The following is a 24,064-nucleotide window of genomic DNA, read 5'->3' as shown; positions in this document are numbered from 1 at the left end:
TTTTACTTGATGTCACATTTATCAGTCAGTCCATTATAATGAAAAGATGTATGGAGTTGTGTGTAATCAGAATAAAGTGTCTGCCTTGTGAAAATATTTCGCTGCACTGAGATAATATTAAATACTCTGTTTCATTTATTATCTCAAAGGGCGGACCTGGTGATGAGGGAGAACAGGGTGCTGCTGGAGAGAGAGGCTTCAAGGTCAGTCATGCTTTCTCAATATGAAAATCGTCCTATTTAAGTTCAAGTTGTGACAAAAACTCGTGGCTAAATAGTCTATCTGAATACATGTACAGTAGGCTTAAAAAAGTGAGTTTAAATTAAGTGCGTAAGTTGAACTCTTCATGCAAGTTTTTACAATTTTATAAACAACACAGCTGCCTCTATGTTTGCCACTGCTGCTGAACCTTTGGAAGTATTCGAAAAAATTTGCTTTTTCTGTGGACGACCTTGAACTTGCTGATACATTTTGAGCATGAACCTGAGACCCCTGAACCCACCTTGTTAATCTTCAGTTGTTGATAAAGAGCTGCTATTTGTTTCACTGTTTTATTTTGCTCCTTCCACAGGGTGATGAAGGCACTCCAGGAGAGGAAGGAGAGCAGGGGCCTGAGGGGATGAGAGTAAGTGTTTGTCTTATAATAGGGTAACAAGAGAAGCATCATGCCTGAATGGTGGAGACACGGAAAGAGGAACCAATGAGGTTCCTCTTTCCGTGTCTCCACCATTCAGGCATCCTTGAATGTGCAGAGAAATACACCCTTAAATGAATACAAGCACATTTATGCTACTATTTATATCATGTATAGATCATTATTCAAAATAACTTGAGTCATTTCTAAGTTTTCTCTGAAGACAAAACACTAGATCATAAAAATCTACATGAATGTTTAAACACTTTTCCACGACTGTCGCTGATACTAAATGCCACCTCACACCACTTCAGATGGTTATCACCTTATAATAGTCAGTAAGCACAAATGATTTCAAATATATACTGAATATATAAACTTTGTCTGTCGGAAAATTGTGACACATCATTGGCAACAACAGAATGATGATAATTGGGTATTTGTCATCATGTTCAAATGCTGTGTTTCTTTCATTGTGTTTGTTCCATTGTTGCTCAAGTTTACAGAACTTTTTACACCACTGAAGATCTCAAAATTTGACACTGTTAGAAGTTTAGACATTGTTGGATCTTCTAGTTTGATTGAAGTTTTGATCCAATTATTCCAAATAGTTCTGTCTTTTTTGAGTTTTTAGTTTAGAGAAATGGGCTGATTTAATAATGTCTTTGTTTGTAGGGTCCTTCTGGTCCTCCAGGTGAAGACGGCGCTCAAGGAAAAGATGGACCAAAGGTAATACTTGTGTATGTAATGAGACGTCAACTTAATCAACATGTCCGATGTGTTGGTTGTTGTGTGCTAAACCACTTACGATTCCAATGTTCATGTCACTGTTGTTTCATAAACTTGTCTTAAACCCTTGTTTCTTTGTTTGTGAGGGTGAACCAGGAGAGCCTGGGCCAACTGGAGAGACAGGGGATAAGGGTGTAGAAGGCGACTCTGGACCTCCAGGACCACCTGGAGAGCCTGGCAAACAGGGCTTTCGAGTATGTTTGTTGAACTCTCCGATTGTTTCCTAATGTTTACTCCTATTGATATTAGTTATTCAGATGCATTTGCCGCATTTCGCCATTATTTGAGATATTTTGGAGTTTTAATTTTTTAGGTTTCATGAGGAAGTTTTATGATTGTTCATTATACTATTATACATTTGAATGTGTGCACCAAAATTTGCGTTGCAATAGCAATCATAACATGATAATGCCAGTAGGGGTCAGTCTTCTCTGCAGAAAGGCTTTACAGCTTGTGCAGATAACAGAGAATGTTATATCCATCTTCATGTCACTCAGAGTCCCCGTCGGGCTGACTTGTTTTGAAGCTTCTTTTCATCTAGTCATATATGTTGAAGGCCAGGAGGGGTCACAATAATCATAAAACTCACCTGGAAGCACGAACAAATGTCATCTCACAAGCCTGAAATAACAAATACTCTAAAATAACACTTGTGTTTCAAATTATATTATGTATTATTCATGTTATTTGAAAGATGTAAGCTAAAAACCAACACAAATAAGGAATAGTTGGACTTAAGTTACCAAATTAAGAGAGTATTATTGGAAAATCCAAGAAAAGAAAAACTGGTAGTCAAGAGTTTGTTTTTTTGTTTAGGTTCTTGAGTAGAGTTTAGTTTATGCTGCAAAAGAAATAAATATTTTTTAAATACTTTGAATTACAGTTTTGACTGACAAAAATACATTATCATGTTAAACGCTATTAATTTATTATGGGAGGAAATTAAATCAATTATAGTGTAATCTTGACATATCATCTTAATATATATATTTATGTATTTTATAAAAACATGCAAATGTGTAATCACTCAAAGAACGAGTAATGAAAGAAATTAAATATATAATATTGAGAGAAACACATGTTTTAATACTTATTTTTAATATTGCAAACATTTTTACTTTGGTATTGATTTCAAATGCAAATGCATTTTAAGTTTTTAAGGTATAACTGGTAATCATGGTCTGATGTGTGTCTCGTCACAGGGTCCTGAGGGAAAACCTGGACCACCAGGAAACAAAGGACGGCATGGGAAGAAGGTATGTAAGAGACTGTTACTGAACATCAAAGAAAATGTTTATCATGTACTTCAGAGGTTTGTCACTTTATTCAGGGGGAGAAAGGTCCTCCGGGTCTGGCTGGGGAAATAGGCGAGCGTGGTGAAAGTGGTCAACCAGGCGAGACCGGGCTGAAAGGTGCCAGAGGAACTCGTGGACCACCAGTTAGTGTCCCAGTTTTCTTCTTTTCTGAACAGAGATAACAGATGCAAATCAGTTGTTGTGTATTTCAAAAGTTTTGAACCACCTCCTTGTTACCATCTGTGTGAAGTACACCCTGGGGCCTCGTGTTTTGGGACCAAAACTTAGCATTAAAAACGTGAAGTTAGTTGTTTTTGCAGGATAGTGAATATCATTTCCAGAATGCACATGAAGGCTCTGGGATGACAGGAAAACAGCCTCGTCTTTCTAGACATATTCTGATATCTGAACCATGTCGTCAGTGTCCAGTCTAGACTGTTGACCAGATGATGCAGGGGCTATCATTTTGGGTTGAAATATTTGTGAAATAAACGTAGAGTTGCTTCTTCTCTCCTCTGTAGAGTTATTTCAGTAAAAAGTGCCTCATAAAAGCACCAACCGTTAAAGTAAGATTATAAACTTACTTTCATATTTATTGGTTAGCAGCAGTGTTTGTGGTGTACTAAGTCACGAATTGTGCGCAACAATATTTTGGAAGATTTTAGTCAATAAAGTCTTCTCTTTCTGTAAATATTAAGTTGACCTTCTTTATCTGAGGTTAAAATAAAAGATCTTGATGGTTTGGGAGTCAAAATAAACCTCTGAGCAGCCTCGTGGTCCCGGCGAAGCTGCTCTTGCTTCAAAACAACAGCTGAGTTGGTGGTGAGATAACAGTGGCGGACAGATTTATATCTCCATCATAAAACAAATCTTGTCCGGGGTCAGAATCCACACGTGTGTCTCGTTGGGGTAAATTTAGCCAAACGTCAGTTGAAAAAAGAATACAAACAGTGTGGAGTTTATTTGGTGTGTGTGTTTTCTGTTGCTTCAAGGGTCAGCCTGGAGTCATGGGGATGGAGGGGCAGCCCGGACTGGCAGGATACGCAGTGAGTTCCCTCCACCTGGGCTTTCATAACCGCAGATCTTACACAATGTGCAGAAAATATGCAACTGAAAGTAGCAACACAAACAATGGTGGGTGTTATTACTGACTTTGTTTTCGTAAGCTCACATTCCTCTGAGGCTTATGATATTTAGGAGAGATCCACTTAGTCTTTGTCAGCCTCAGATACCCCCTTAGATTAAAAACATGCTCATCTTTGGTTTATCCCCACAAGTTCCACCAACCCATATTGGACAGTGTGATATTTGGAAGTTGATCGACAGGCCAGTGGAGCATGGATTTAATATTCTTTGGAATGGAGCTAAATTTGACATGTGTGTACCAGATGATGCCAACAGTGGTTGATTCTGCCCAGAAAACGTGATTATAACAAGGAGGAGGATTTGAAGAATCATTTAGAAAAAAAATCAAAAAGTTAACCACAAGACCCAGAGTACCCCAAAATATTATTTTTGTTAATCCCATTTTATTATTTTGCATTTAAGGTGATTTGTGTTAGTTTTATTTTACTGTTGATCTTGTTTTAATATTCCCTATTTTAATTCACGTATATAAATCAATTTACCTTAAAATGTACCCTTATCTAAATAGTAGTTTTGTTATAAATGTTTGTACTAAACAGAAAGGTACGGCAACTGAAAGCGGGTGTTGTCAATATTCCTAAAGTTTATAATTTAGTAAAATAGTTGATTTGGGCTTAAACTAAAATGGAAAATCTTTAGAAAACTATGATATGAAAGAAAATATTTACATGTAAACTTTGGTAACAAAACACAATTTTACATATTATTTTATATCAAATGATTTTAAATAATCTAAGTTACAAAGATAACTGTTTACATTTATACTTTAGTTTATCTGAATGTTGTTGATAACAATGAGATCAATGGGACAGTAGGTGGCAGTAACATTTTTGAAATTTACTCAATCAAAATATTGCAAACAAGAGCAAGAACAAGAACATTTGTACCACAGAGAGTTACAAATCTTCTATTCATTCTCAAAACGTGCTGAACATAATGATCTGGTCCTTGATCCAAGATCTCCCAGGAATATAGTTGAATGTGTAAACAGACAGTTAGGGCTGGAATCAAGAGACCTTTGCAAGACGTCAGATTTCTTATTGCATTACACTTCTGCCAGCCTTGCAGTGTCACTCTGGCATGAGCATGAACACCCAGAGTCAGTTCAAGTGCTTTATTGGAAACACACCAGAAACAAGACAACTGCACAAATTGTGACGCTGAACCAAAGGTTTCTGTTGCATCTGTATTGGAAAATGTTTCACAAAATCATAATAAAAAGACTGAAATTAACTATTAAACATCAAACATAGAAACACAAATATTTATTTGTATACTTTCAAATTAAAATTAAAATAAAAAAGCAGTGAACAAGGTGAAGTCTGCAGGTTGTTTTGAGCCAGCTGAAGAACCGCCAACACCACCCGCTGTAGGTTATATAACCTATACAGGCTAGCTCGAGTTCATTTTTGGACTGTTTGTGTATCAAATTCTTTCATTCTGGATGTGATGAGTGACAGTTGAAATGGGGCCAATGCGGAATTCCACAAGTGACAGAATCTATAAGTTTGTGTTAGCATTGAAGCCTTTAGAATCATACACTGACAGTCTTCATAGAAATCTGGAAAGAACATGCATTATCCTGTTGGGCTGTGCTTAATCAGCTGTGCTTCTATAGGGTCACCCAGGAAAACCCGGGCCCATTGGACCACCTGGGCCAAAAGGCGAAAAGGTAATTAGAGATCTGGTCTTTTGTCTCAAGATAAATTCTCCCTAATTTAAATGTGTGAATTAAAAACTGACATGTTGTTTTATCGTCATCACTGTTTTCAGGGTTATCCAGGAGAAGATAATAAGACCCCCGGACCTCCAGGGCCCTTAGGTGAACCAGTAGGTCTTGCTTCCTCCCTCTTGTCTTTAAATGTTCAAATGTGGTAGCCAAGCTTTTATATAAACTGGATCAACATCTTCAGCTCACACACACACATGTGCAGACACATTCTTCTCTCACTTAAAGGCTCCAACAATCCATCAGTTATGCACCGACAGCTTTTCATAAGCGTCCTGAATAAGTCATTTAAGTTTAAAAATAAAATCTAGCAATGCTGCATCGGCCTGAAGAGGCCGCCACTTTTTTTCCACCTGTTGTACACTTCGCTAAGCAACCACACCCACCTAGCATAAAAATTAAAATATCGAAATCTTAATCGGATTTGATATGCATTTTTTAAATTACGTAACTTATGTAAGGATTATCCAAACACCATCTTGAGCAGAGAACCTCAGCCTTGTGCACCTGGAATGTACATTTAAAAATATGATGAAAGGTTTCTCGGATTTTCAGGTATGTGGATGTTTCTAACTGGCATGTTGCCTTACATGGAGGTCACTGTTGTGCGGCTCAACATACACTAGATATCTTGGAAGTAAATGAGTTAGTTATTAAAAGTTATTTGTAAAGCGCCTTTCTAGACCAGGGTCATAAAGCGCTTGAAAAACAAAAAGCAAATCACGTTTAAAAATACATACAAATTTAAATCTCAATCAAGACATAAGACAAACACAGAAGTCCCAGAAAATAAGGAAAAAAATAAAAAGGTCTTAAGATGTTTCTTGAAGGCGCTAGTAGATCCATCAAATGCAGAGGAAGGAATTCTGATCCACAGATCTCAGAGGTGTAAGTTGTAAGGAGGAGTCTGCCCATGAATATCTCTGAAAGTAAGATCCAGAATTTTAAAATTGAAACTGAAAACATTTGATACAATGTAACCAGACAAAGCATTCCGTATTATTCCAGTATTTACTAAAGAAACATCGAAACGAATGAAGAAATGTCCGTTTTAAACATTTATTCCAAGAGTGGTCTGTCAACTAATGCTGGACAATTAAGTTTCCTGGACTTGACTGTATGGCTACGATCATATAATTAGGGTTGGGTTATCTATCTGGCTAACTACATAATTACACAGCTCGCCTGCACAATACCATCCTCTGTTCTGTTCACATGCCTATCAACTTAAAGTAAGGATTCATGTGAAATGACCTAACCCCCTTGTAAACAACAATTTATGTCATTAATTTACAAAGTTTACAACCTTTGTTCACGCATGTGTGTTCACCACTGTGTCCTGTTTCCGTGCAGGGGCCCACAGGTGAACGAGGAGAGCGTGGAGAGCCAGGGGATGAAGGCTATCAGGTAGTCTGCTCTTTCTCATCACATACAACACACACATATAAAGATATACCTTTTAATTAGCTTATAAGTCAATTTAAGTATCTATTATTGTGAATTAACTATGTTATGCACTTCTAACACAATCATATTATTGGATGTGAGCAGTTCATTTAAAAAGCTCTCAACATTGGTTGGGTTTTATTTATTTTTTTTGCTCTCTTGGCAATGCTTATGCATACTATGGCCCGATATAAAAGCAAAAAGGCTGCACAAATGTTACCTTGTCAAACTAAAAAGAGCTTAACCCATTTGAATCACGTCTCATTTTCAGGGTCATGATGGTGTCACTGGACCTCGAGGGGCTCTTGGATCACCAGGTCTGCCGGTAAGAGAGGCTTTATTAGAACCTAGTATTGAGAACACCATGTTTTGTGTACACTCATCCAAGTAAAAAGTCACAATATTTCTGTTGCTGATTTGATGAGATATTTCCTCTAAGGGCTCACCGGGGTTACGAGGAGAACAAGGTCCTAAGGGGGAAACAGGTGCTTTGGTGAGTAATTGTACAGCTCTTTGGCAATATATATGTGTCTTGTTCATAATCAATGTTGCCAAATAATGAACTTTTAATGAGCTTTCTTCTCCATCTCTTACATAGGGGACTTTAAAAAATATTGTTCTAAATACACTGGCCACAAAGAATTTGCCACAAAAACAAGCTCAAACACTAATATTGTGTTGCTTTAGCACAGCACACGTGGACAGCAGGTCAGCATTGTTTCCATTAGCTTCTACAATGTGACTCATTTCCATCCATTGTTTCATTTATTTTACCCACGATACTGTAATGATTATGGTAGACCATCGCATAAAACGTGCTCCAGCACATGTTCCAGCACATGCCGAAACCAGGGTTTACTGTGGACTGTGGTGGTCCAACTATGTATGGAAACTACACCTCATGCTCCCTCAACCACTCTCAAACTTTACAGGGGGGGTTGATTGACATATCACTATAGATTCATTCCCAAAAAGCTTAACTGAATCATCAAATGGTAAATAATCAACAACAAAACCTCAATTAGAAAAAAACGACACAATATAAAGGGAGCCATTTATGTATTTATGTCATAACACTGTTACAAAACAAATACTGTCCATCTACCACAATATCAATATTATTAGAACCAGTAAAATAAGTTCCACATTGACATCAGAAAAGAGGTTTAATTGTTGTGTTAAAACGTTTAATTTAATGGACAGTAATTGCAGTATGAAGCATAATAGTAAAAAAAAAACATGTAAATAACTCCTACATTTAATAACAAAAAATAATTATGCCGTTTTAATTTGCTTTGACTTTTGCTGTGTGTAATTGTTATAAAATTCTTAATCTATCTAAGTCTTAATGGACCTGTTCAAAAAAAGAGTTTGTTTTATCCAAGTCATGTGATGAAGCTAGTCCTGCATGAATACATGATGCTTTAAAAAAAGTCTTGATTATTGGAATAAGCAGTTGATGATAAACAAATAAGTGAATCAATTCAAGATCTGATTGCTCGTCCACCGATGTTGCGTAATCCTCCACCCTGCCAAATAGAAAGATTCTAGCACAAAATGAACACAGAATGAAATGTAAACTATAATTATTCCAACAGAAACATGACTCATCAACAAGAACTTCCCAGAGCAGAAACACAAAAATCTTCAAAACAAGGTTCTGCCGTCGACCCAAACAATGAGCGAATTGTTTAACGATTTCGCTCAAATGAATCGCTTCTGTTAAACTTAGCGTTAATGAACAAAATTGGATTTGAAGTGAGAAATAATGAGTCAAGATGAAAAGCAAAAGATCTGCCAGTTCTTTCCTTAAGAGAAGAACGCCGCTCAGTTAAGTCGTTCCTTATCTCCTGATCTTCATCAAAGATACTCTCTTTTGTTCTTGGACTTGCAGACAGCTTTGGCATCCTGCCTTGACTCAATATATTCTGGTGAAAACCGGTTGTTCTTGAACTGATATGCTTCAACTTCCAACCAGAAGTTCTCTTGAGAAACCACCTCTAGCGTCTTCAATCACATTTTGCTTTTCTATTAGAGACGTGTCCACAGATATCTGGTTTCTGAGTAGGAGGAATTTTTGGATTCAATGTGTGATTATATAAAATATGAGAGATGGTCTTAATTTATTCCACTTGGTCCAGGCATGAGCATCCTGCTCCACTGTGGGATCTGGTGTTCACAAAGATTCTTTTGATCAAAGACAACTGAGCAGCGTCCACAGCGACGACTCCTTTGTTTATTTGTCATAAGTTAAATAACATTAATGCTGATATTTGTCTTTAGCTGCTTGTTACACCGCCTCCTTCCTTGGTGGTGGCGCCAGTGAGGGATATAAGCCAGTGTGTTTTGGTGGAAGTCTGTGTTTGTTTTATTTATTCCTGTGTGTTTATTCAGGGCTCAGCGGGAAAGAAAGGAGCAAGGGGCTTGAGAGGAGCCCCGGGAGTTGAAGTAAGTATTGCATCACGTTGACCGGGCACATGGCTCCCTCAAATATTTCATAGGAAAATAAACCAGCCTTTTCCTCATAATATTGTGGGACACAACAGCAGAGAAAAGTCTCCCCCCTCATCTTGCTTTTGCTCACCATTCGTAACCAACGTGCCTTTTATTGAGGGGCAGGAATAGTTCGTTCAGCTCAATGGTACAATTCTAGCTTTGAGTTATGTATTGTCTAATTGACTGTGTGGGTTTCCTGAGGTGACACCACTTTCCTTTATTATAAGGGGTTCACGGTGACTCATAATCCCCAGAATAAAACTATAGTCCTCGCCTGACAAGTGATTTTAGAGTGATCCACAAGAGCTTTAATTACATAAAAGAGGACAAATTTTTATAATTTTGTTAAAGCTTGGCCAAGTAACAAGTTGATTACTTCCATACGCTATCTAGAACGGAAAACTAAATATAAGGGAGCAGATTGTGTTAGTGGGTCAAGGAGAAAAAACCTAATGAGTAGATTCCGGGGTTGAACTACAGAGATATGACACTAAAACGGCTTCTGACATGTTTCCTGTTACAATTTTTAAACCTATTTTCACTTGACCTACTACCTTGACTGTGTTTACAGTAAAAAATTGTCCCTGAAGCTATTTAATTTAAAATCCCTGTTCTAAACTTCCATGTGCACAATGATCGATCTTGACAAGTTATCTGTAAAAAAGAATATATATAATAATATATATCTTATATATATATAACATGCATTGTCTGGAAAGTAGATAAGAATCATATAGATTGAACAGAAACAGAAAATATTTCTTTTTGGTTCTACTTGTTTTCTGCAGATCAGACTTCTACAGTATATTTTAATTCCCTTTGTTTATTTCACTAAAATCACCGACATTGTGAATTCATGCAGGGATCTTTTGGCTTACCTGGACTAGTCGGATTAATCGGTTACTCAGGACCTGATGGTCCACCTGGACCGACCGGACTACCAGGAATGCCAGGGAAAAGAGGACGAAAGGTAAAAAAAAAAATTCAATTATTTCTGTATATTTCTTATAATTCAATGTTAATTAAGTTTTTTTGCCAGGAGAGCAAAGGCTTACTGGACAACTGACACCAACATTAAATATAGAAACAATTAGTTAATGAAATGCTTTGTATTCAGGTTTCGTTCAAGATCTTGTCAGGAAATGTTGTATAAATCAAATGTTTAATTTTGAGTGAGGAATTAAACAGTGACTATAAAACTGTAACATAACATTCAACTACAGTAAACCTTACAATACCAGATGTATTATAACACTTTACGACAACTTGTGTAAAATAAAATTGAAAGTAAAAACAGTATATACAAATCAAAGAATATACATTAACATGATCAAATTGTGTGATGGGATTCATGTAAAAGAGTATTAAGTTTAAACATACAATGTGTCTATTTATATAATGTGGTTGTAGGGCACTCTAGAGATGAGGGACACATGCTAAAAAAGTCCAAGTGGCTTTTTGGCTCCTAAAGTAGTTATCTGAACTAGAGGAATTGAGGGACAGAGCTAGAGGGCAGAAATCATCAATCCTTTAAAAAGCAAAACACTAAACATTGCACACAACCAAAAATGTACACAGTATATCATTATGGCCACTCGACGTTCCAACTGTACCCAGCAGAATCCCTCAATACATGAAAAAATCTAAGATGTCCAGTGTTTGACAAATGTAGTAACAGGATTTCTTCATACACATACTGAAGTCACCGGCTGATCAAATTCCAAACAGATATTCCCTTATCTAACAGGAATGTTCTGAACATTATTAAAGCAAGTTCAAGGAAAGTTCAAGGAGAGACGGGGTCATGGATCTAAAGTCAATCCTGGCCGATGTGACTATAGATGAGAATGTGAGGAAGTTTGAGCAGCAGCGAACAACATCTCCAGTTCAAAAGCTTTGCAACATCGTGAATATTTCAGCAACACGTGATCATCTGGATCATCCCAACCTCACAACAACTTAAAAAAAAGTCAGATCTTTCATAACTGTTTCTTCAGTATCATAATCATTCTTTTCATGGTCCATGGGGTCAGTCTTAATAAGTCCCTGAGTCATCTCATTAGGTCTGCAGACGTCTTATGCAAGGAGCTCACTGTTGACAGGTTCGGGCAGGGACTCGCCCTGTAAACCTTTAGCTGTAATTCCAGGCGATTTATCTTCTCGTCTCCTGTTGATGGAGAAACAGAAGCCATATGTGAGGTGTCGAGCCACTCAGTCTGTTATTCTAATATCACTCGCTCCCCCTTTCTGCTCCACCGCACTGCTGATGGAGCAGGAAACCGCTATGGTCTGCGGTGCGAGAAGGCAGCTCAGTGACAGGCAGTCGATGGCATGAGAACATTTTTACAGCACACTGTCAAGTCATATTACGACCAGAGAGACCAGCAAACTTCATGTATCTTCCACTGCATAAACTTTATGGTATATCGTTTAGTGAGAAAAACATAAATCGGAATTTTATTTTTGTACAAAGTGTGCCATTCAGAGTGTCTAAAGAGCAACTAATGTGTTGATCTTTGACCTCTATGTACTCATCAGTATGTGTCTGTTTCTACAAAACTCTCTTTTAATGAAGACATTTACATTACGACATTTAATTAAAGCCCGCCCACTGAAAACATTTTCTGGAGATTAAATCTTTTTTATCATAAGCACACCCCATGCTGTGATTGGTCAAGCATCGAGGTTTGTCGCCGCGCCCATTATTACGTCATAATGAGCTTCATTCTCATAACCTCTTGTTTGCCAAGATTTCAAACAGTGGAGGGCTTTTGAAGTATGACTTAAAAACAACATCATGAGGAGGAACTTACTGCACCTGGATCCATTTTTTCACTCTTGATGCTTGTTTGCAGGGGCAGAGAGGTTTGGTTGGACAGGAGGCACCTGCTGGAAGCCCAGGTCCAAGAGGAGAGGCTGGACTACCTGGACCACCTGGAGATGATGGACCACCAGGACAGAAGGTGAAATAACTTTAAATAAGTTTGCTCCACAAGAAAACAGTTTTATTTTATATGAATTAATAACACTTGTCTGGCTTGTGTTTAGGGTGTGCTCGGCCTGCGTGGAGACACGGGGTCCGCTGGGTTTAAAGGTTTGGAGGGGACCACTGGTGATCAGGGAAAGAGTGGAGACCCCGGATTAAAAGGACAACAGGTGTTTGTCTGTTGTATTTGGTTTAATCTATTTAATAACCACCTTAAGACTTTATGCCTATCGAAGTATGTTTTAAGATAATTTAATATATTTAATTTAATATCATATATTTTAATCAGAAATCCCATTCATGAGTTATTGTACTGAGAAGCATGTGTAGCTCTTGACATACATGCAGGTGAATCTTGTCCGTGTTTAAGATGTCCTACTTTAGAAGCACATGGGGTTAGTGTAATGTCAGTTATGTGAGCAGAAAAAAACCCTGTTCTCTGACTTTAGCTGGTGATTTAATCCTTTCAGGAGTATTTCCAACAAATTTACAAACTGATGTTTTGACCACTGCTTTTGTGTTTCTTTGAGGAATTCTGGGCAGGTTTTCAGATTTCTAAAAAGTGATGAAGCCAGTGAACTGCTGTTGTTCCAAAGGCTGAAGTCAACTCGGTCACTCTGTACTGGCTGCCTCAGTGTCCTTTTAGCTTCTCTTCAACCTATTTCTTTGTAATAGAGGAAAATGAATTTACACAAATGACTCTTTTAGTAACTGCTTCTTTGTACTCCGAATGAAAAATCTGCTGACTCCGCCTTTATTTCCAGCAGGATGTTCAAATTTGAAGTCGCTTTATTAAATAACCTGTTTGGTTTCTGAAGCGCCCATTTAAAATTGATACCATCCTTTGGAATGTTTATCTTGCAAAAAGAGTTCTTTATAAGTGAGCAGACTTTCTTAAATAGTTGTCTAAATTTAGCTTCAGGGGCTCAGAAAGTCGATCTGCGGCGAGGTTAAAAATGTGTCTGTCTGACACTTTTCCACCCAGAATGTAACAAATGATCTGGGCAAGGAATGGAAACATTTCACAGACGAGGGCAACGTTATGTAAGATCTACACACTCCAGAGACCTGAAAAAAGGTGCTCTACTTTTCTTATATAAGTGAAGTGAAAAGAAAGAACATTCAATCTCTTGCTCTCCCGACCCTCCTCTACTTGCCGCCATTGATGCAGAAGAATCTGAGAGCCGACTCGGGCCCTTGGGTCAGATCTCGTAACAGAATTTCGTGAATAGAGCCGCTTTGCCAAATTGCTGGCCCGAAAGTGGAGCTGTCTAGAGGATGTGGACGACTCGCTGTGCAAACACAGTGGCTGCCACCCCGACTGACACAGGATCAAGGGCAGACATTTAAACCACTATCAGTGTGTGTGTCTGCTCTGTGAACGCAGGATGGGGCTTCTGTAGACCCAGACATGAACCTCTGTGTGCGTGTCCCACTTCTGTGGAGATGGATGTGGAGTTTTAGAGGTCAAACTTCTGTGTTTTCACTAGAACTTGTGTTTTATAACAGGTTGAAAAAGCATACTGCGAACAGAGGCCAACCTCTCGCTTAGCTCCAAATCAGAGTTAAAAACTACAGTAAAGATGGTCAAGTCTGTTGAGTCGATCACCAGCATGCCTTTAGAAATGAAAGGTCTCATCTCTACAATGAAATGTCACGCAGGGGGAAGCAGGTGACCCCGGGCTCGTTGGTCTGCAAGGTTTTCCAGGTCCAAAGGTAATCGTATTTCACTAAATATTGACTGACTATGATGGTCTTTGATGATATGTATAGATAACACAGTCTCTGTTTTCTTTAATCAGGGACCTAATGGAGATTTGGGTTTGAAAGGTTTCCCAGGTCCCAAAGGTCCCATGGGCCCTCTGGTAAGGCTAATAATGTGGATCTGTATTACCTAAACACCTCATAAATTGCTGTCATGACAAACTGAGTAGTTTTGGTTTATAATAGACAATGAAGTGGATCTATCATTTATTCATGGGTTGCCTTTCTTAAAGCGCATGTTGCTTTGTTTTCCTCCAAAGTATCCGAAAAAGACTTGTTCATAAATGCAGCTTATAGGGCATTAACATGCAGTTCAGTAGTTTCTGGCAGAACCAAAAGCAAATATATATTATATATTCATCACCCTCTATATGATTTATCAAGCTTTTGCATTTATACATTCCTTCCTTAGTTTTTCCCAAAGGATTGCACAAACCATAGGTAAGACTTGAACTCTCTTGTCAACAGAGGGCACTTTATAGTAAGGATGGATGATTTAACAGACATTAAAGTGATAGTTCATCCAAAATCTAATCTGCACTAATTTTCTACTCACCCTCATGTCAAATAAGGGTTGTGATTATTCTTAGAGTAATCTATTCCTTTTTAGAGTAATAGGCAAAAATGTATGTTCACTTCAATAAAGCAACTGTAGCTCAGTTTTCTTCATCTTAATTTTCCTTTCAAAAATACACATTCAAAAACATCTCTGTGTTACTCTAATGTCCATATGGTATTCAAGCCTTGACAAGAGGAATTGGACCTGAAAAAACATAAACAAGTCACTATTTTAAGCATGTTTGTAGCATAAATGTTACAGACAGAGGTATTTGGATGCTTTCAAGAGTGTTGTTTTGGACGATGATGAAGATGGTGACAAGTGAGCTCCAGTCGGTACATTAAAACCAACATATTATTCTGAAAATAATCCCAACACACTTCTTCTTTGCATTAGACTAGATCAGTCTACAGTAAATAATTGTTTTCGTAAATAAGAAATTATATTTTTGTCCTGTTCTGGGTCCTATCATCAGGACAAGCACATGTTTTGCCAGATGCAATCTGTAATTTAAACAAACGTGTCTCCAACACTTCCTGTTTTTAATTGCACATTAGTCTTAGTAAGTCACATGCAATTCTTTGTTGTTTTTTTTTCCTACACGCAAAACTCTGCTGTGGGCCCGCAATTTAGTACACAAACTGTGATCGTGGTAAATCAACCGTTGCCACCATTGGAAAACATTTGTTGAACCAGCTGGGGAACATTTATGCTCATACTGTGTAATGAAACTTTTACACAAACATTATGTTGTTAGTCAATCACAGTTCAAATTGTATATTTTCTTCAAAGATCAAGACACAATTAAACATGAATCACACACACAACAAAGGGGAAGAAACTGTTCTCCAGTTCCGGTAATCTTTTTCTGTCCTTTTGTTACCAGGACAAGTTTTTACAGATTCTGTTGCGTGTCTGCCACGTTTTCTCGATGAAGATGAAGTACATTGATGAAGTAGATAACAAGTGAATTCATTCCTTCACTCCTAAATGTATACGCCATGTTATTACAACACTTCATAAAGGAAAGATAGAGACAGGGCTGATCTCTGGTGAAAACTTCCACTTCAAGACTTACAAAGAGATGTGGAACACAATCAAATGCATGTGTGGAACTCTAACTAAACTCCCTCAGCAATCATTATGGAAGTGTACTGACCTTCACTCCACTCGTGTTTGCTTCAGGGATTTACTGGACCGGTCGGCCCTGAAGGTGTTATGGGCCCCATCGGAAGGCCGGTACGTGCTTCATCCACTTGTTACACAAGCTAAGTGCTTGATTTTAATAGACATTCTTGGTTTTGTTTTCTGCAGGGTCTTCGGGGTTCGAAGGGAAACAGTGGAGAAATGGTGAGAAATGTCTTTATTTGGGGAGAAAAACTACATGCTGAAGAATGTTGGATGACAATCTGGTCAGTTCAGGTCTTCTTCATGGTTTGAATTTGACAGTGGTCCCATAGGTGACTTGACCTAAACATCACCCAAAATGCAATTTGGTAATAAAGTAATAATGACATTAGTTACAATGTATCAAATTATATGAAATTATCTGATTATAAAAGGATCTTCAGTAAGAGACACCACCTACTGCCCGAGAAATGATTTTTCAGGAGCTTTGACAGTTTACAAGCACAATCTGTATGCTAAGCTCTCTTGCTCTCTCCAATTTCATTAAATCTTATATTTAATTAAGAAGTGCATAGTTAGGGCACCTAAAGTCTCCTCTTTTCCTTGGAGCCTTATAGTTCTCTCTTGTGCAAACACAACTGAGGAAATGCCTTGTCCAAATGTTAGCACCACAGCAACGTCTGCATATTCAATTTTTCTCCCAGCATCCAGTGGGTAATGTAAACCAAAATGAAATTCCCAGCTAAGCCTAAATCCTTCTGCATCCACACACAAGCACCACTGTGTACACAGAAGGTCTTTTATCCTCCTCATTCTCCCACAAAGATGATGCAGAATATTTGGTTCGTGATCATGGAAGGTCTCAGAGAATTAAAGCTGTCATGTGAATGAGTAGTTTTCCAGTAAGCCGTAGGGGGCAGTAGTGGACCGCTATTTCTGTAGCTCATTGCTGAGTTTGTCTCTCGCAGTTTAATTATAGTTTATTAAAATACTCTATGAATAATGATGATATTCGACTCGTTGTTTTTTTACAGGGCCCTCAAGGACCTCAGGGGAATCCAGGACCAAGGGTGAGAACTTTACAAACAAAGTCAATGCATTTAAAATTCTAGACATATTAGTGTCACTGCATCTTTATAACATGATATCCCAACACAATCTGTTTCAACCAGTTTTCTCAGAAAATGTATAGTAATTGAAAAATCACATTTGGCTTTGTCTAATAGGTCGTAAAATTGCAACTTATTAAGGTATTATCAATAAATAAATAAATGTATTAAAGAATTAAACATCTTATTTAAAAAAAATGACTTTCACATGTCACACATATCATCTCGATTAAAAACACCCTCACTGTCACAGGAGGCACATAAAAGATAAAATAACCAGACAGTGATATTTTTTTTTACCTGTGTTTATTTCTCAGGGGCCTCCTGGAGCTCCAGGTCCATCAGTAAGTTCTTTACTTTTACATTTTCTACATGTAATAATTCAAGTAAATTAACAACTGTGTTTAAAATAACAATTAAAGGAATGGAGTTGCTTTGAGATGATGCCCATGGCTCTGGGGCTAATATTAGCCAATCATGTGATTTGTTGTGGCCTGCAGAATATGCTGGAGACATATTTCCACCGGACTTTGACAAAAAAAATACAAATTTGGTGATTAACCACTAGATGGCTCTATTTTATATTCAGCATTGGACAATCATTTTTGAAGAAGAAATTCATTTTAGTAAAATGCAGAAGTGAAATGAAAGGTATTTGAGGATAAAAATGTTATTGTCACCTGACAGTGTTATTGAAAAATGTGTTCAGCTTGGGTATTCTGGCTCCAAATGAATCCATTTCTTTTAAAGAAAAACATTAAACAAACACTGATGTTTCGCCTCACATTGTCTGAGTGTAGCTAATCTGGGAAGCAGCAGTGACTAGTGAAAGTTGTGCGTCTAAGGTGATCTACATTAACCAATGTTGGGCTTGAATTGCCTTGGTTCAATCTGCTCTAATAGTTGTCTGCTTCTCCTGTCTTGATATTTGATCAAGGTCAGACTGGTGCTTGTAATATTGAAAAGCTAAATACTACTAATAAATAAGCTATTTATTAAGCTACTCTGTAGTCATATAGCCTGACACTTTACCATTGAAGTCTCACTTCAGGTAAATAAAGACTGTACACATTTGGTTGGAAGAAGTCAAAAGCCGTCTTCAGATAAGCCTGATCCAAATCGAATCTCCTGATTAGAAGCTGCAGCACGGCCGACGGGCTTCTCTGCTCTCTAATAAAAATGCTCATCTGGTTGCTTATCAGAAAATACTCCAGGATATTTTTTGGCTTTTCTATAAAAGCAAGAAAGGCAGATGTACTGAAAGCCTCTTTATCTGGACACGTCTTGATGTTTACACCGCATGGAATGTGTTTTTCTTCCCTTGAATGAAGTAGGGAATGTGATGGTTTATTGATACAGGGCTAAGGCTGCTGTTTCTTAAGCTATTGTGGAGAAGAGTGTGTGTAACGCTGGATTTATCTGAGCAACTTTTTATTTCAATTCAAATCTTTTAACGTGTTATTATTTGTTGCAAATCCACAGAGACTGTTATATGACGAGTCACCATTCTACAGCGTGTCTGACTCTACTGCGGCACACAGGGTGGAGGTAAATCTGTTACGTTCTTTATTTAGAAGCAAAATTATACAATGTATAAGAGTAACAGTTAACTCAGTGTGTATTCACCTTATGATCTTGACATTATGTTCTGCCAGAATTTCCAGAACACTGAGATGAGTCTGCCAGACCAGAACTCAGAGATCCTAAAGACCCTCCACTACCTGAGCAGTGTGATCGAGAGTATCAAAAAGCCTCTGGGAACACGAGAGAACCCGACCCGAGTGTGCAAAGACCTGATGGACTGTCATCACAAACCTAAAGATGGTGAGAGCGGAGTGGCTTTTGCAGATGTCGACAGAGTTGTTGGTCGAGAAGCTTCTTTCACGGATGATAAAGTGGATTGTTTGACAGCAACATCAACAAAAAGTCACCTGTATATCAAATTTTCTTCTTCATTTTTCTTCCTTGCTTCGTTCATAGGTTGGTTCTGGATTGATCCAAATTTGGGCTGTACCTCTGATGCCTTCCAGGTCTTTTGCAACTTCACCGCAGGAGGTCAGACCTGTTTGCACCCACTGGCCTCTAACAAGGTAACACACAGCTCCAGATCGTTTTTGTTCAAGGCTACAGTTCAAAAAGTTTAATCTTCTACAGAGTTATTAGATAGAACCGTGTTCATATCTATCATGATAAAAGCCTCAAGCACAGCGACTTACTATTAGTGACCAGATACAGTTGACTTGTGGTGGATTCAGATACAGGCTGATTTGTTGATGGGAATCACCTCAACAACTCCCTCACAACAATTATCTCAACCATATTTCATGTATGTTACATAAGTATCTTAGAACTAATTGGGAACAAAAATACTGTTTAAAAAAGTCTGAAATTGAGATAAAAGATAGTCTTCATTTTGCTCATTATCAATCCTGGATCACTTCTGTGATATTGGTGGTGTTTAGGTAAAGATATTATGTATATCTTGATGGTGGAAGTCAAATCATGTCAAAGGTGGTAAATAATTCTTAGGATGGTCTATGCCAAAACTGTGCATCCACTTAAGTCCACTAACTACTTTAAACCTATTAAATTAAGTAAGCACTAACCAAACAAACAAACTGACAGCTCTTGGATTTACGTCATGTTTTCCCCTTCAAATGGAAAACGGTTATTTTCTCTATGTAGGTCACTGGTCGAGGGGAAAAAGTCGACTGTGCATAAGTCAGGTTTGGACCTCTATACAATGAGAGGGTTGAGATGGGTATTTTCTGGCCTAGCAATGAGTTCATGAGCTTAATACCTTGTCTGTAAAAAACATTCCCAACGGCATATGGAAAAGTCAAGAAGCGCTGACTGAATAATTAATTGGTTGATGGATGACTGTGTGTCTGCACTGACAACACTTTTAGTTATTCATGGTATAAACGAGATCCTCCATCTGTGAGGGACTGGATCACGTCTACTGATCATTTCTTCTGGAAAGCATTCTTGAAGGGATGTTTGTGACTGAGCTGAAATGATCCAACACTTCATGAATGACAATAGACTTATGATCCAGTCAGAGGAGGACTCGTAGTAAGAATTTGCATTGGATATTTGAGGTTAGTACTGCAGACCCAGTAGGGATAGATAGGTGTTGACACCTACAATAAATATTTTTAAGCTTTATTCTAGTTTCCGTTTCATTTTCCCTGATTGAAATCTTAAAATACAAACATTAAACATGTATTGAAAATGAGCCATGTGAGATTAACTCACTCTCCCCGGACCTGAATGTACCTAGCAAAGCTCCTCCTGCACACTGTCTTGTGTACACAGTTTACTCTGACTTTTATTAACTTTACAAAAGGATCATTATTTTTTAGATTCCTCAGTCTATTGACCAGGTTTAACCTATCACCAGGCCCATCTTGTCATTGATGAGTTTTGTATACTTCTACACAGTCTGAGATTAAAACAATAGGTGGCAAAAACAAATCCAACTCTGGCAGAGCACTTTTATGTTAGTGATGTGGGCGTAAAGATTCAACTGTTTTAAAATACACTGCGGTGATTATTCCAGAGCTGAAACATGAACAAGGCTTCTTCATTTCTTCTTCTCCTTATTGAAAAACTGCACAGTCTTTGTGTGTATCCCTTTAATACTTCATAATATTTCACTCTCAGGTGATCCAGCCGCTGCCTGTTTGCTCTTATCCAGATTTAATGACTCTTGTGTCTGTTTTATTGCCACAGATGGTGTTTGCTGCCGGGAAAGTCCAAATGAAGTTTCTCCATCTACTGAGTGCCGAAGCCAGGCAAAGCATCACGCTCCATTGCCGAGCAGATCCTGCCAACAGCACCACTGACAGCTTCAGCGCCACTGGACCTGAACCAGCGAAGGACGTCAGACTTCGGTTTCGTGGCTGGAACAAACAGATGTTTGAAAAAGACACACTACTTGAACCACATGTGCTGAAAGATGAGTGCAAGGTATGAAGAACAAGAGAGAAGTGATTGAATTTGTTTGGTGGTTTGATCTGAAATTGCATCACAGTTAAGCAAAGTCAGCCCAATTAAAAACAAATTGAGTTTTAGAAAGAGGTTTCTTACAGAGCCTCTTTCTAGTAGTGACCAGAACATGCAGATGTCAATCCCTTTCGGCACAGGATCACCCCAAAATAATACTGAGAGATCAGGGTGGTTTCAGGTTAATAGAAAGCAGTTAAGGGAATACAATAAAAATTACAAAGAAATAATGTTATACACTGTGACTGTTCTCCAAAAGGAAATATGGGGAGAAAGGAGAAAATATCCTTAACCCTTGCGTTATCTCAGGGTCAAAGTGACCCAAACACCCAGAAGCAACACAAGAGATGCCACAAACACGTTTGTTTTCAGGCCCTCCGGGTCTGGGTCACCTTGACCCAGAGACAATACAAGAGAAATATGATGAAGTTACAAAGACAGAGCGAGAAATAAATGTTAACTAAGGATATTTAAAAGTGTAATTATTCTATGACATTTTAAAAATAAATGTATTTTTATGTTATTGAACGTTTTTTAATTTGATATCCATGTTTTTATATAATTGATAAAGGAACTATGGAAATACAAATCATTAGTTAGATGTGAGTTACATCATCAGTTTTATAGTTTCATAGACTATAGTTTCAAGAATCCGGGTACTTTGCCCAGCTCGAGATTAGGCATCTAAGTTCTAGTCCAGACATCTCAACTGGAGCTGCCGTTGTTCTGTTGTGTAACATGGGTTCAAAAGTTCATCCCCTTCTTTCTCTCTCTTCTCCAGATCCAAGATGGCAGCTGGCATCAGTCACGCTTCTCCTTCCACACTCATGACAGCTATCAGCTCCCCATCGTCAGCGTCGAGGAACCCCCCACACTTCACCCCAAAAGTCAGATAAACGTAGAAGTGGGCCCGGTTTGCTTCCTTTGACACTCAACAGGACCCTTATTGAACAAAAGTGAAGACCCAGTGGAAGCAAAAACAGACAAACGTATAAATATATTTATCATTTTAGTTCTGAGGCAGTCAAATGGTGCTCAAGTTGATCATGGACCCACGTTAGTTCCTCATTTCTGGGCCACACGACACAGCAACCTCTCACTGTCGCTGTGGGAAGCAGGGGGCCACAACCAGAGGAGCCCTCCGGATGACCTATCAACGTATGGTGCAATAGCATGTGGAAGCGGTGCCACAGACTCTCAAAAGTCTTCTGTCCTTCCCAGTCCTGCTCATCACGACTGGTGGCGCTCTACCTCTACCTGCTCACGTGCTTCCTAGACTAGTTACTGACGACATCAAAATATATTTGAACTGTGTTGTATGTACCGGTTACATCAAGATTTGTTTGTGTTTTCATGTTGATCTGGTCACTTGTAATTTATGATTTTAACACATTTCCACGTTTCTGACTCTTCAGGGGAAACCTGTCGTTGGTGCTGCAACACGTTACTTATCACTCACCTGTCCTGTGTATATATTGGCAACATACTGTATGTTAATTTATAACCTTTTGTCTCGTTTCAACACATTACTGTACCGCAGTAAGTTATACTCTCAGATTCAGTATTTAAGTTGTGTGCTGGTGTGTTTCACAAACAGTAGAGAGGGTTGAGTGACTGGCAGCTACAGACAGCCAGAGTCCAGAAAACACACTTGTTTTTAAATTATGTAACAAGTATCTAAAGTTCGTAGAGATTGATGTTGAACGTGTAAATAATAAATGTAACATTTTATCCTCTGCTGGTGTTTTTATTTCATGAAGGTTGAATAAATTCACACTTAAAAGTCTTAATCAAATGTAATCTAATATTAATTTGTATAACAACTTTAAATAATAACATGAAACTGTGTCAAAGAACTGAGGACATTTTGTGTGATATTTTTTTATTTCTAACAGAAGAAATCCAAGACATGTGTGCACACGCATGTGTCCAATGAGTAATCTTTATATAAAACCATTTCCAGGAACATGTTATTTTTTTTAAATTATATACACATTTTCAGACAATAAAAGTGGCTCAAAAAATAAGATGCACCCACACATGGCATGATACATTTACACCCTCATGCTGATCCTGCAAACTATTATATTCATGATGGCTTTATGAAACATAAAAAATACGTTGACTTTACTTTCTTTAATATAAAAAAAAGAAATCAATACCTCAGATACTGTAAAGGTTTGTTTTTTCTTAGTTATCAGTGATTACACTGGGATAGAGAGAGATGGTATGAAAGGAACGTTGTGTTATTTCTGACTTCTGAAAAAAAAAATATTTTACCTAAAATGTGACAAATGACTGCTGCTACATGTAAAGCACACTTTCTGAAATCCACTGTCCAACCAATGCATAAACCATAGTAACCAGTGTATCATAGATCTATATGTCTTCCTACTAACGGTTAAGATTTTTTTCCCAACGTGTACTAAGACAGGAGCGAACTTTGTGATTTGACCTCTGACCTTTTGTGAAACACTGATCAGTGTAAACAGCATTGTTCAGGTAACTGTTCTTCAGGCTTGAGCAGGTGTCTTTAGATTAAATTAGTATTTCCTAAAACACATTCACAAAAAGCTTCAGAGTTTGTTCATTTTTTACTGGAAATTGTTTTATATTTTGTAAATTGTTTTAACTTCCCGGCCACAATAGCGATAAAAACAAGAATAATAAAATATAAAGGACTGGAGGAAGCCCAAAGAGAAGGTTTATTGATATAGTGAAAGAGGACATGAAGTTGGTTGGTGTGAGAGAGGGGGATACAGAGAACAGGGTTAGATGGAGGAGGTTGATTCGCTGTGGTGATCCCTGAAGGTAGCAGCCGGAAGGAAAAGAAGATAGATTTATGTGCAAATTGGATCTCAGCAAGAAAGGAAAACGTACTGAATCTCAGATATTTATTATACATATTGGTTTTACTTTATTACCTACTATACATAATTTGAATAGAAAAAAAATGCTTAAAGCTTACTGTATCA

The 24,064-nt window shown here is 37.9% G+C and overlaps 1 protein-coding gene across 1 annotated transcript in view; it reads left to right on the top strand.

Annotated features, from left to right (window-relative positions):
• The window catches only part of col24a1 (collagen type XXIV alpha 1), a 73,420-nt gene extending 50,632 nt beyond the window's left edge, over window positions 1–22,788 (top strand). Inside the window, exons 34-60 of the mRNA XM_087785367.1 lie at window positions 150–203; window positions 572–625; window positions 1,310–1,363; window positions 1,510–1,617; window positions 2,626–2,679; window positions 2,754–2,861; window positions 3,711–3,764; window positions 5,483–5,536; window positions 5,638–5,694; window positions 6,947–7,000; window positions 7,311–7,364; window positions 7,479–7,532; window positions 9,434–9,487; window positions 10,398–10,505; window positions 12,391–12,498; window positions 12,584–12,691; window positions 14,184–14,237; window positions 14,324–14,386; window positions 16,030–16,083; window positions 16,159–16,194; window positions 17,007–17,042; window positions 17,399–17,425; window positions 18,564–18,629; window positions 18,737–18,905; window positions 19,062–19,171; window positions 20,817–21,053; window positions 21,871–22,788. Coding sequence (XP_087641493.1) covers window positions 150–203; window positions 572–625; window positions 1,310–1,363; window positions 1,510–1,617; window positions 2,626–2,679; window positions 2,754–2,861; window positions 3,711–3,764; window positions 5,483–5,536; window positions 5,638–5,694; window positions 6,947–7,000; window positions 7,311–7,364; window positions 7,479–7,532; window positions 9,434–9,487; window positions 10,398–10,505; window positions 12,391–12,498; window positions 12,584–12,691; window positions 14,184–14,237; window positions 14,324–14,386; window positions 16,030–16,083; window positions 16,159–16,194; window positions 17,007–17,042; window positions 17,399–17,425; window positions 18,564–18,629; window positions 18,737–18,905; window positions 19,062–19,171; window positions 20,817–21,053; window positions 21,871–22,017 — 2,136 coding nt within the window. The 3' untranslated portion in view covers window positions 22,018–22,788. The remainder of the gene's footprint in view (window positions 1–149; window positions 204–571; window positions 626–1,309; window positions 1,364–1,509; window positions 1,618–2,625; window positions 2,680–2,753; window positions 2,862–3,710; window positions 3,765–5,482; window positions 5,537–5,637; window positions 5,695–6,946; window positions 7,001–7,310; window positions 7,365–7,478; window positions 7,533–9,433; window positions 9,488–10,397; window positions 10,506–12,390; window positions 12,499–12,583; window positions 12,692–14,183; window positions 14,238–14,323; window positions 14,387–16,029; window positions 16,084–16,158; window positions 16,195–17,006; window positions 17,043–17,398; window positions 17,426–18,563; window positions 18,630–18,736; window positions 18,906–19,061; window positions 19,172–20,816; window positions 21,054–21,870) is intronic.
• The last annotated feature ends 1,276 nt before the right edge of the window (window positions 22,789–24,064 follow it).

This window comes from Callionymus lyra, chromosome 2, assembly GCF_982586985.1.
Source record: "Callionymus lyra chromosome 2, fCalLyr1.hap1.1, whole genome shotgun sequence".
NCBI lineage: Eukaryota > Metazoa > Chordata > Actinopteri > Syngnathiformes > Callionymidae > Callionymus > Callionymus lyra.
This window is presented reverse-complemented; position numbering and strand designations above follow the sequence as displayed.